The following is a 13,987-nucleotide window of genomic DNA, read 5'->3' as shown; positions in this document are numbered from 1 at the left end:
CAGCAAGCCTGTTTTAAAAATGACATTTCAATACACAGTTGAATAAAAATATTTTCCTTGATGCAAAAACAGATTTAAACTTTTATTTCTAAAAGAAGGCAAAGTTTAAAGCCAACTGGTGAAATTTTTAGTCAAAACATACCAGGGGTAATTTAACCAGGTCTAATTCACCTATGTTTCTTAAACATTAAAGAAGAAAACTCAACCACATAAATCCAAAAATCTCATTATAAAGGCAAATTATTCCTGCCCAAAATCACAAGGTACACCAAGCACTCAAAAATAAAGCCACTTCAAGGTGCTGAGGAAAAAAGTCCCTTTATGCAACCAACATCAGCCCTGGGACAGGCTGCTGAAGATAAGGGCAATGTAAATTTACAACACACTCGACTGCTATCAACACCCCTTGTCTCACTGTAATTTGTTTCCCAGGTAAGCACACTCCCACTCCATCTTGCTGGCTGGGCATTGCCCACCAGCTGACCACCTTCATTTTCTCCTGGCAGGGGTTGTTATGGCAGCTGCTGGACCTTCCAGCTGCAGCTGGATCACTGTCTGGACTTTTAGTTGTTGCCTTTAGAGACATCTCCCAGGAGAGCACTGGCAACCACTCCAACCCAAAGGACTGTCAAAAACAGCAGATACATTTTGTTTCCTTTTCCCCCCTTGCCCCATCTGACACATGGGCCACCTCCCCATGGAGCAGATGGGGAGGTGGCCCATGGTGGCCCTACAGATGGTTAGTGGCACTCTCCACTACAGGCAATGTAGCAAATGGACAAGCAAAAGCCTTCAGAAGGCAGTGGAAATGGTGTAATTCTTCAGAAAGGAATATCTGCCTGCTCACTGCTCAGAGAACAATTCAAAATTAAATTTTCTTGCATCCCAGAAATACTCTGTCTTCTTGAACATTGCTTCTTTTAACTATGGGTCTCATATCAAGTGCCAAAACAGGTACATATGAAAGTCCTGTAACTCCTGTAATGATCTGTTATATCAGATACACTAATTTGATTGGTATGTATGAGCAAAATTACAGTGGGATTTTCAGCTGGAAGGGACTGCAAGTGAGCAGTTTATCATTTAAATGCATTGGGAGTAATTCGATCACAGGAGGCTGTTACAACAATGCAGTGAGGAATAATCCACAGCAACACAATGGCCCCTAACTAGAGCAAAACAGTTTCCAGCCCTTTCAGATGGAAAACAAAGAATAAAACAAATCACAAAACAAAAAATCCCTCCACACAGATAGGAAAGCTCAACAATGGGATAAAAGGAAAATGAGGGATATCTGCATCAGGCTCAATGTCACCCTTTCTCCCAGACAAGTACCAGATTTTTACCCATTCCATGCTAGAGCAACTATGGGCATGTTATTGCAGCACACAAGAGCAGAGACAGGATTCCTCCTCCTTCCGACCCACAGCAAGACACCAGGCCTGCAGCTTGATCACATTCTTAATTCAAGAATCCTACTCTTTTCCTGTCCTCACTCAGACCATCAACACCCCCATGCACCCCAAATGAGAGAGATGGTCCTTCCTGCAGTAGTTTGTAGTTAATCTTATTTAATTCTTTTAATACTGCTCCCCTCTTACTCTTCCTACAGAAATGCAGCTTCCCCCCAGGGCTGCATGAGAAAAGCCTTTCAGTGTGGGGCTGCAGAAAGAGTTTAAAGAGAAAAAGTGAGGGAAGAAACAATAAAAAACCCCAACAATCTCATCATCAATGAGGAGGCAGAAATGATCATGTTCTGAATCATTTATAAATTGCAAATGGTGCTGTACTGACAACTGCTATAACTAAATGGACTTGCAGTCAGAGGATCCACAGTATGAAGGTGTGCAATAACATCCTGTTTTTCCACATGAAAGGGAGTCCCCTCCTTAAACAGGAGTCTACTCCTACCATGAAACTGCTGAGAAAAGTAATCAGTCACAAAGAATAGTCATAAAGCCATTTTGAAATTTAGCATTCCTCCATGGGCAATATCATTATACATGGCTTAAATAAATCCCTCCAGCACACAGTTCTGTCTTTATTATTTTCCTTAAAGGAAACTCAGGTAATTAGTTTTTTCTTTCCCCTAAAATACTTTTCATTTCATCTGCAAATTCAAGAAGCTGACTGACAAAAACCAAAGTTAGGAATTGGTTGGCAAACTCCAAGGCCAATTGTTGGCTCAGGACCCATCACTTCTCAAGATCCATAATTTATTCTGAGGAAGACCTGCAAAAATGAAGTGGGGGGATATCAACAGGTTAATGACAGCTCTCACACCCCTAATGCTTTTCAAAACTTTACCAGAAAAATGGCATTTACACTGCAAAGCCATGTTGTGTGATGCAGAACTGCAGGAACTGTAACCCCAGATACACAATTACATGCAAGCCAGCTAATTAACACCGGTGTTGTGGTATCACACCAGTGACCTGGGATGTGTTCCAGAGACACTGAACTGGGCTTTCCATCCCTCACTGATGGAGATTGATTTATTCATTAGGCACTGATGTTAATGGTGACAGTTTTCTATCTGGATTAAGCCTATTCCAGGGCTGACTGACAACTTTAACACTGACTGACAGGCACTACAGTCACCCCAGAGACCTTCAACAACGATCAGGCAAATACAGAAATATCACTTCTACCCCCTGGCAGAGCTACTGGCAGAGGTTCCCCTGCAGCCCCTGGGGTCAGAGCAGGTAGTGTTGAAAAAGCAGGGGAAATGTTTCCACCATTTTCTGACAAGTCTGATACAGATTGCAAATGACAGTGCAAAATGGGTGTTTATGGTCAGAACCAAGCCTGTGAGAAGAAAAAGGGGAATCTGAACCAAATCTGGGAGGTGCACTGGGGAGATAAAGATCCAGAAGCTCTTTGCCTTTGTTGTCATTAGACAAACACACATACACACATGCAGAGTCTCTTCTGCACAGCAATCTGCAAGACAGGATCTTGGCTTTTTCAATGACAATTCTGGTGACAGGGGAGCCAGCTCTTTCTAAAAGCATCAGTAAACCAAGGAATTGATACTTCAGACTCTCAAGCAAAAACTGCACCCTACTACTGTCACTTGCAGCAACCCTCCATCCCTAAAGCAGCATCAGTCAGATGATGCAGGAGAGGAAAGCAAAACAGCTCCTGGAGCAAAGCTTTAAAGAGAAACTCTAATGTGGTTTAAGTTTCCCATGAGGCTGGCACTTTAGAATAGGGGATTTGAGTGCTGCTGCTTCTCCAAACCAACAGAGTAAGTGTTGGGTGATGGGCAGGATCCCAGCAAGCAGCTTCCTCAAAACAGAGTTTCCAGAGGCACACAGAGCTGAAGGCGCACTCTTGTAGCCAGGGTAAAATTCTTCAAGAGATGTCTCTAAAGACACACGGCACTGCAAGACAAGACTGTAATTACTAGGACTGTTCAACAGGCCATGTAGTTTTTAACACAGTGCTGGAGTTTGGAATGGGTTTTCAAGAGCAGAATGAATGAATGAATGAATGAATGAATGAATGAATGAGATGATTTACAGGCAATAAATGGATAATTTAATTCTGGGCAGTGATGCCACGTGCAGCCTTTGGAGAAGAGCTGGGGGATTTGCAGTTGTCCGTCCAACTCACCGGGCACCACTCCTTTGATGTCGCTTTCTGTGCTCATCCTGTTCTTGTGCGTGAACTGAAGGATCAGTTCCTTGGATGCCTCAAACTGCTGTGTAGCCATCAACCACCGAAGAGACTCTGGGAAAATACTTTAAAGAGGGAAAACAGGTTAGGGCTGCTTCCAGTTTTCTGTCAGAGGACGAACTGGTAGAGTTTTAGCTGCTCATTTAACCACTCAGAAGCTACGTAATGATTTCAAAATACAGAACAATAACTTATGAAACAAAAAAGACAGAAAACAGATTCAGAATGTGCAAATTTATGATATTTTCTTTCACCCTGATTCACAAATCATAGAGCAAGTATCCTATCACATGGAAATACAGCACATTGGAATTTTATGTCATATTATGGGTGCTCTGTCCATTAATATAACTTGAAAGAAATGAGAGGAAGAGGCAGTGCTGTCTGCAATTGCCATTTGATGCCAAAAAGGGAGTGAATGAGATGAGCAGTTCACACGTGGTAGTTCAGACCAAAGAAAGAAAGCAGCTGACAGAAGTAATTTGGGTTCTCTTTTAAAGACAGATGAAAGAGAAGAATTACTGCTTAGGATGATAAGCTTTCCTGACTGAAGATAAGATTTTGTTAGTTGCCTTAAAAACATGTATATGCATACAGTTAAAAAAGTCCATTTTCCATCCAATTGTTTCTTACAAGTGTTGATATTAACCAGGTCAATGAGCTTAACTGGTCACTCTCCCTTTATTTCCAAATGAGTTTATTTTAATACAAAAGAAACACATAGCTCTTAGAACAAACCTCCAAAACCTCCCATACTTATACAGACATGAAAACTTTCAGATCTCACTGTTTTTTTTCATGTTAAGACCACATTTTTACTATTCTTCCAAAAGACCATAGTAAAACCAAATTTAACAACTATTTTTAACTTCAAATACATAATAAACCCTCAAATTTCCTTCACAAAGCACTGATCTTTGCTGCAGATCCTGCCCAGTTCTTGTCCTTCTAAGCAGCCAATTGCACCATTATCATACTATCTCTGAGGGCTGATACAATTTGGAAGACACCTTAGCAAAGCCTCCAACTGAGACAGAGAAAGTATTTTTGGAAGAAGATGTAAAAAGGAGAGAAATCAAGAAGGCTGCAATCTAAATTATATCAGCCAATAAAAATATATAACAACTATCATGACAGCCATTTAGCCTGACAGCTTATTTACTACCCCTCGCACTGCACAGATGATTTGGCACATCTTCCAGCAGAAAGTCTTGTAAAGAAAAAGCATTTTTTTTTAAGCACTAAGAATTTTTTGAATGCAAAATCTCTGCATGCTTGGCCCTGGTGAGGGTACAGCCTCAGCCACCAGCCTGTAAGTTTTAGATTTTCTAAAAAAATCTAAAACTTAGATTTTTGTTTGAACAGCAGTCTGCTCACAGGTTCCAAACAAAAATTCCTGTGATGACCACTCACACGTAGGGAAAGGAAAGGAGCCACGAGGGTGGGCATCACAGAACAGGGACAAACATGTCTCCTATCTTCTAGGTCCTGCAGGTTTCTCAGACTGGAAGTGCTGAAGCCTAGCATCTTTTAGGTTCTCCATCACTCAGTGTGAGCAGTGAGAGGTTCCTTAGGGACACTTAAAAATCCATGGGCTGCCTTGACTCCTGGTCATCAGTCCAGTCACATTCAATGAGAACTCCCATGGTCACAAACTCTCAAACAGTGTGACACACTAAGTCTGGTTGCACCCAATGGACTTTCATGGCCAGAGTAGAAGTCTGGTCAGGTTCAATAAATCTCATGGCCAGATGCAAAAGTGTCACTTATTGAGCAACAGGAATGCAGGTTTTGGGTTGCTGGTGATAAATGCACTGTCTGTGGAAGTACACATCGATAACACAGTATGAATAATATAGACACTGACAAATGCATTAAATTGTGAGATGACTGAGTAGCACTAAAAGTATGATCACAAACACAAGCTTGCTTTTTGAATTTCCTGAAGAAGCACTCAGTATTGTTGTGTGTTCGAGTCTTACACAACAGGTGGTGAGAGAGGAGATAGGAATAGCCCATCTATGGTCCCAGGCTACAAGGGTGAAGCCTCCTCTGATCTCCTTCCTCAATTAAGCTACATTTATAATGTTTTGGGTTTTTTTTGAGGGAAGTGAAAAGGTGAAGTTAAAGGTGATGTCATTTCATGTTTAGTTTGGAATTTGGGTGACTTTAGTCATTAGCATATGGGGGGGTGTGAAAAGCAATAGATATTTTTGAGCTAATGTCACAAAGCTCAGCTTTTGCTCATCTTTTGGGTCATTCCTTTGGCTTACAGTTCCCATCAGCTCCATTGCTTTAAACAAAGCATGACCACAACCCCTCTGTGCCACTCCATCCTTTGTTTCCTGTCTCCCTTAGAGCAGCACACCAAGCTCCCTCAGTGTTCCTGCTCCAAGGTGTGCAGAGAGTTTGTCCCTGGTGAGCCACAGCAAATGCAGGCACTCCTTCCTGCTGACCTTTGGTTTTCAGTATTTTCCTTACACAGCTGGCTGATAGTCTGCCACCTCCTCTATCAGGAAGGAAAGGGCCATCCTTTCACAGTCAAGGAAAGAACAGGGGGTGGGGTTGGTTAAACTTTCATCTCCAGTTCCACAGCTGTTGCTGCCTGGGAGAGGAGAGGAGGGTGACTGGAAGGCACACTGGGGAAAAAAGATCTTAAGTTTGAGAAATCCTAGGAGGAGAGAAGAATCCTAGATAAAGACCAGGACGGTACCACATGTAGCTGGAAGGAGAACTGTGATTCTGTGCAGATGGATGGAAAATGGATGCCCATGGAAAGGCTGCAATGCATTGTAAATTAGGGGTCCACCCAGTGTCTTGGTGCAAGTAAATCCTATCTAAAAGCACCAGAAAAGAACCAGCCACCTCGTTCCATTTCTTCGGTTTTGGTTAGAATGAAGCAGGAGTTTATTTCAAGTTATTGATGCCTTTACTGACCTTCATGGCATCATCCTGTCTGGAGCTTCCTTTTTTCAAGGGAGAAGAAATAAGGTCTATATAACTAAATATGGCTCTAATACATGCACACACTTGAAAGGAATCTAACTTCTATTAAATTATCTTTATACACCTGTCACAAACCCCTGTGCCCATGTCTGACTTACATGGGTGCCTTTCTGCCCTTCCAGAATGACCTAAGAGCCCAGTAGGGGGATCTGCTCCATACTTTTGTATCCAAGCCCATCTGCCCATTGCTCCTAGACAAACCTGCTGCCTCTCCCTTTTCCCCCCATCCATACCCAGCTTCCCAATCCACTCAGCCATGCACCTCCTGGGGTCTGTATAGCCTGCCATGTGCGTGTGGCCGACAGAAGAGCAAAGCCATAGGTGGGAAGAGGGTTAAGCTCTAGCCCTGAGGTGCAAACAGCGCTGTCACAGCAGGAGATCTAAGTAGAGAGAGCACAGAGGAAGGAGGAGGCAGTGCAGGGGCTATTTGCAGCATCTGTTGACTCACTGCTTTGGGTACACGATAGGGAATTAGCAAGCAGTGCAGTTTTCCAGTTCTTCTTTTATTACCAATGAGTTTTCCTCCTTTATCTGTAACACCCGCTGCGGGTCCACGTTCCATTGGGAAGGAAAGAAAGAGGTAATAAAATGGTAACACTTCCCAGAGAATATGCAACAGATGGAAGCAAAAAGCCTAAGAGAAAAGTACATACTGTACTGACAATATAATTAAAGAGTCATCCCAACCAAGGTTCCTTTCTGCAAATGCAAAAACCCTGGGCAACACAAATCCTGATCCACTGGCTATTACCACTACTTCTCAAGCTGCTATGCTTGAGAAGTAGTGGTAATAGCCAGTGGATAATATAAGTATATAAGGGGGACTTATTTGCTTGGTTTGCCTGCCCTGTCCAGCTAAAAAGCCACAGAGTTCTTTATTATGCAGACTACAGCAAAATTATGCAGACTACAGCATAATTTTTAGCATTTCCTATCATTTCAATGTCACTCAGGAATGACCTCTCAACAGGAACATGTGAGACCCTGTCAAAGCCACCTGAAAAATGTGGGGCCTCCAGAAGACTGATGAGGGATGCCTGTTCTCCATGCCATCCCCCATGCTCATTAGGCATCTCCAAGCTACTGTACCATCCTTTTGGACACAAATATCTGTAAATATTCTGTTTGATATTGTGTTTTATCCAGTGGTGGACATCAGGCATTTCAGCTGGCAGGCATTACCACATGAAGCTTTGGAGCAGACCAGCATGTGTATAGCAAACAGCAGGTAAGGGAGAGAAGAACAGCATCACAGGTTAATAAAAACACTCTTCATTATTCATCAAGATGAACACTGTCAAGATGAGGTTTTTTAAATGTTATATGTTGGAATACAGGGGTAACCCCTCCACCCCTGCTGTCATTATTTTCAAGGGACTTTTAACTCTCCTGAGTGCACATTTTGCCCATGCTGAGGCATGTCTACCTTGGGAATAAGCAGTGAAATCCCCGCTGAGGGTTACCACCATCAACACAGGAGGGCTCTGTAAGAAGTTAATACAAAAACATAACTGTTACACTGTGCAACAAGTTTTTCAATGTTGCACCTTGCCAGGCATTACAACTAGCAGCAGCCATGGTGGGTAACCATCTTGGTCCTGTGCAGGGTGGTGGCCTTTTCCATCATTTTTCTCAGTGTACAATAATGAAATATTTTAGACTTGTGAGTGTTCCTATTGTTATGGTTTTGTACAACACTACTCTCATAAGCCTCTGTTGTCTCATGCCGCCACTGCGTGTCACTATTAAGACAGAGCAACAAAGAAAGATTTTTTGGAATGTTTATAAAGTCATAGTGGAGATGGACCTGGCACTGTTCCCAAGGTGAAAGCCATCCTACTTCTCTCAGACAGCTGTACCAACACCACAGTGCCACAGGTACAGAGGAGTGGGACCGACTGGGAGTGGAGAATTCGTTGTAGGAGCAATCCCAAGCTGATGCCTGGCACAGATCAGCCACCCAGACTTCAGCATAGCATGTGCTAATTTGGGCAAAATCAAGTCTAGTTCAGGGCTGACTACCTCACACATGCAAAACACCCCAGTGTGCTTGTTCCAAGCCTGACAGATGCTATTTGTAACTTTTCTTGGATCAAAGAAACCAGCAGTGTCAGTCCAGAATCACAACATAGGTATTAAGGGAAAATATAGCCATGCAGTCACAATCTGAGAACAGCCAGGCTGGGATGCATCCTCTCAAGAACTATTTTTGTCCTTAAAGGGGACGTGACAGCCAGAATAGTAACAAAGTACAACTTTACCTCAGTGATAGGGGGCTGTCTCCCAAGTGCCCACCGTGTTGCAGGGGGTAGCACATGTGCATGCTACAGCAGATTATAAAGTTGTTATTTCTTATTTCAAAGTCAAGCTTTGCACAAGGTGAATGGAAGAACAAAGGGAAAGGAATATGTATTGTGAAGCGCACACACTTCCTGACAGCGGGGCATCTCCCCAGTCCAACACCAGGAGCTCGTTGGCAGGAGGAAGAAATACTTACACCCAGTAAAAGAGCATCAGCAGGAAGGGACAGATGATGACTGCCTGGAGGACCTGCCAGTCCCTGCAGAGGGCAGCTAGCCCGGGCATGAGGAACTGCCCCGCCATCTCGATGAAGCTCGCCACCATGGTGATCATGAACCGGTGCCCGGGAGGACAGAGCTCTATCCCTGAAACACAGAGTACACAGGCAATCAGCCCCCAACAGCAAAGACATGCCCAGAGCATCTCTAGGAAACTTTCAGGGAGGTCATGTCCGACAGGAGCTTTGGTCAAAGCTATGTAGAATCCAATAGGTTTCACTTCCTTCCATATTTAGGCTCTAGAGAAGCCCATTAGCAGCTGTCTGTGCTGCAAACATTGCAACTTCCATATACCTGCTGCAACCTCGCTGCCAGATTTCCTCCAGTCTCTGCCTAGAGAAGCATTTGACTTAACAATAAGGTGTTTATTTTTAAAAGGGAATGTATGGTCAAACACAAGCCAAAGATCTTGGGTCATGGCTTTTCATGCTTCTCACCACCTGCCTTTCCAAACAGTTTGCTGGGAGATGGAAGAGCACAGCTCTCAGCAGGATTCAGGCACCCAGCTCAAATGGGATGCCACCTGCCCACAGCTTAATATGCTCTGACTCAGCCAATTCCAAGCTGGATTTTGCTGAGTGTGTTGTTTCTGGGTTTGCTTTTCCCAATAGCTTATCTTCAATGTTCAAACAGGCCAACCTCCCATCTGTCTTATCCTGCCCTCCATCCTTCCCTTTGCTGTGGGGCGCTTTACCACCATCACTGGTATCTTTGGCTGCCTCAGCTGTCTTGTGACAAGTGAGAGGATAAAACTCAGCTCACTAGATCAAATGTTTCCTTAAACCCTGAATTCTGGTTAACTTTATTCAGTCAGAAGATGAATTTGTCAGAATCACAGTCTAACAACAACATTTTAAAAAGTCATGGAAGAAACACAAAAATGGGACTGGCTCATGGAAATTTTTTCACCAGTAAGATTGTAATGGAAGCCTCTATATCATATTTCCCATTTGCCCACATTCACTTGCACAGACTAATACTTTAGCTCAATAAACCTGCCACAAATGCTGTGTAGCACTTATCGGAATGCTGATACAGAAAGGGGCCCGTAAACATTCGTGATATGTTGTCTGTCAGCATCGTCGCTTTTCTATGGGGTGTTTCCTATGGTGGCTTTAAATTAGAATTTAATGGTTATTAAAATTTTAACTGAAAAGCTCTAAGAAAATAGGAAGAGATGACAGTTTCTCCTTCATTCGCTCTCTAACCTGCAGTTTGCATTTATCACTGTAACACAGATTTAAACTAACTGACCAAGAACTAGCTTGTAGATCAAATGTAGGATTAAACACCACACATTTTGTTCCCTTTCTTTTCAGACAATACAAAAACTACCAATGGATTTTTGCCAATAAAAAAGGAAACTGTATCTGTTGTCATGCAGCCTAAATTTTCATTAGCCTAACCACAAACACAGCAGATTTGGAAACAAAAAGGGGAGAAAAAGCTCTCAAAGACTCTCACATGCTATAAAAGGCTTTTACATTTTAATTTGGTAAAAAAGATTAAAACACAGAGCTCCTTATGACATTAATATGGTTTCATTCTTACTAATGAACTATCCCAAGCCTAGGAAATTTTTGTTGTTCTATGCAAAGAGGTCATTTCCGTTTTATTTCTCTAATCTCCAAATATAAAGTACTTCTGTTTGTTTTTCTAAACCTTAAAGTAACAGTTACTCACACTCCAATATTCCTTCATTAAGTACAAGGTCGAGTTTTGTTGCCATAGAAACAGGAAGTCTGCATTAGATATGTAAGGCTTTAGCATTTCAATTGCATTGCTCAGGTTAGTATCAGGTAGAAATAAAAATAACCGAGATATCAACTTCTATATAAAGTCAGGAAGCAGTGACCAAATAATAAAAGTATATTTTATTAAGTCACTGGTGCACAGTAGAAAACTCTGCATGCAGCAGTTATTCATTGTATAGAAAGGAAATAGCTTCAGAGATTGTTTAGCATCTATTTTCTTCTCTGGATTATCACATGCATATGATCAGTTTCTGCCCTTTCCTCTAAAAAAGCTGGAGATGACAGGAAAATAATCCCTGCTCTAGCTGTATGAGTGTGACTTTCAAGCAACACCAGCAGCATATGAAATACCACATCCCTGTTGGAATGCTTTACATATTAGGACAGCCTACTGACTTTCCAACATATCTGGCTTCAATTTTATATGATAAAAGATTCAGCACTGCAGTTTTTAGCAAGCATCTATCAGTCAACCCTTCCCCAGCTCTGCAGCAAAGCCACCCTTGGCAGCAGCCTTGCCCCAGCAGCAGGAAATGCACCCGGCTGATGCTCACACTGGGGCATGGATGCACCCAGGCACGAGCCCTCGGTGGCTGCAGACATTTCCACCCAGTTCACATGGCAAAAACACCAACTCAGATCAAATCACTCCAAGACTGAGATCAGCTTTACCCATCCATGGCAAATCCAGCAAGCAAGCTCCAGCTCCCTGAATCAATGAAAGCTTTCACCTCAATTACTTTGTGGGGCATGGAGCAAACCCTCATCCTAAACACTAATCATGGAAATTATCATCAATACCAAAAACTCCCCGATACATCCCTTTGTTTTACTTGGAAAACTTTGTGTGGGCCAGGAGACATGCATGTAAAGGATTTTCCTTCCTTGCCCAGCATTCCTACTCTGTGCAGCTCATTCAGAGCAGCACATCCGACTCAGAGACCTAATATCCTTAAGGGCCAGGCAAGTGATTGTATGGGCAAGTTGAAACCTGCATGCAGAGCTGTCCTGCAGCACTTGGGCATAGAGATCAGGCATGCCCAGGACACGTGGGACAGGCTCTGTTGCAGTCAATAGGCACTCAGCAACAGTGGACAAACAAGGTGGACCCAGACACCCCCTAAGGCAAAACTGCTCCCAGCCTGAGGGCAGCTGGTGTGATCCAGACCTGGGCCTCACAGCCATCCCAGGCACAGGCACTGAACACATGAGACAGGCACAGCATCCTGCTCCTCTGGCTGGGAAATGTGGATTTCCTGGGGCCAGATGTGCTATGCCCACAAGCACAAGGTTTGCTGGGGTGTGAGTGAAGGAGCTACTGAAGAAGCTCTGCAGCACCCTGGGGCTCAGCCCCACTGTCCTGGACATCAGCAGAGAGGCATGGTAAAACCACAGGTCAGACAACAGCTTAACCACACAAATGGAGCAGGCACTGGTGTCAAAAGGTACAAGGACTTTACATCAGAAAGGGCAAAATGTCTTTGCTAACAGCTTCTCTGGCCCTGGGATGGACAAACTGGGCTGGTATCCTTTACAGCAGTTTTTCAGGCAACCTCTTCTGAAAAGAAGATGGGAAATGTGACTATGCTACAGCCTGGCATCTGAAATGTTGTCCTCTCCCCTTTCCCATTGGTTTTTCTCTTCCATCCTCTCCACCTGCAGCTGTGGAAGAGGCAGTCAGTGAACACAAAGACAGGACACCGGGAAGAACTGCAGCATTACTGTGTTACCATCAGCTCATGTAGCCACAGAGCATGGCCCTGCACAGCACACCTCCTCCAAATCCCACCAGGCAAGCTGTCACTGCCATGGAGGGACTAAGATCCACATCCTGTCCTTTCTCACTTGATCTTGCACTTGCACACTGGTAACAATCTGTTTCAGATTTCAGAAACCCTCTTGTTTTTTCTTAGAAGGCTGACATTTATTCTCAGAATATTTGCTCAAGGATGAAAGGCAAATACTTCTATTTAAAAAAAAATAAAGAAGTTAAGTCATTTGCAAATAGCATATCAAGAGGAAAAAGAGGCTACATTGCACTGCTTAAACAACTCTCTAGCATTCAGTCTCCCATCCCCAGACCCAAAACACAAAGCAATTCTTGTTCTGCAGCCCAAGTTTTAGCTCCATCTGAAACCACAAGGCAGCAGCTTTTTGTGCCTTTCCAGGGTTCTCTCCCTGCACAGTTTCCATCTGTAAGGCACCAAGACAGTAATTATGTAGGAGTATCCCTTGGAGAAAAGGACCAAGACAAAGCACCTGCTGGCCAATGGCATCCACACTGAAAAAAATCCCCAAGGAGACAGTGACAGTCTGATCCTAGATTCACACTCACAGTTGCACATTGTATATAAAAAAAAAAACCAAAGTCCCCCAGTTTCTGTCAGTTTCCCCCATATTACTGCACACCCAATACGCTTAATTCCTTCCATCTTAGCACTCCTCTGAGATGTTCCTCTTCTTCAAAAGGGAGGAAAAAAATGAGACTCAGGAAAAAAAAACCACTCATAATTTGAGAAAGATTCTCTGGCAACATAGCTTTAGGTGTAAAATGTGGGACACCAGAAATTCCCAGTGTTTGTTTCAGCCCCAGCAGTTGCTCTGCTCAGCCAAAAGTCAAGCACAGGATGTGACCTTGAGAAAGAATTTTGCATTTGGGCTCTGCTTTTCATCAGAGCACAAAAGGAAAGAAAAAAACCTCGAAGAGTATTTAGTTTCCCAAGCTGTTCAGCACCTCCAGCACGTCCCACCACCTCCATGCTCCCTGAGGTCACCCTTTTGGCATGATGAGCTCTGCCACCTCCGTCACAGTGATCTTGAAGACTGCTGGGAGGTGACCCTGTCCCTGCTGCTGCTGTGTTTCCTAATTCCCACCAAGCTCTCTCAAACCTCTGGGACCTTGTCTTCCTCCAACACTCTCTGTGGGATTTGCCCTCTGCTGTAAACAAATAGTCTCACTGGATTCTC

General features: G+C 43.4%; 1 protein-coding gene across 2 annotated transcripts in view; it reads right to left on the bottom strand.

The window, feature by feature from the left end:
* SLC22A23 (solute carrier family 22 member 23) overlaps positions 1-13,987 on the bottom strand; it is a 109,223-nt gene that overhangs the window by 26,016 nt on the left and 69,220 nt on the right. For both annotated transcript variants that reach the window (XM_018914590.3, XM_050970542.1), the window contains exons 4-5: positions 9,185-9,353; positions 3,619-3,746 (exon numbers count right to left, since the gene is read on the bottom strand). In XM_018914590.3, the coding sequence (XP_018770135.3) occupies positions 3,619-3,746; positions 9,185-9,353 (297 nt within the window). The remainder of the gene's footprint in view (positions 1-3,618; positions 3,747-9,184; positions 9,354-13,987) is intronic.

Source organism: Serinus canaria, chromosome 2 (assembly GCF_022539315.1).
Source record: "Serinus canaria isolate serCan28SL12 chromosome 2, serCan2020, whole genome shotgun sequence".
NCBI classification, from domain to species: domain Eukaryota; kingdom Metazoa; phylum Chordata; class Aves; order Passeriformes; family Fringillidae; genus Serinus; species Serinus canaria.
Note: the sequence above shows the minus strand (reverse complement) of the source record. Positions and strands in the feature narration are given on the sequence as shown.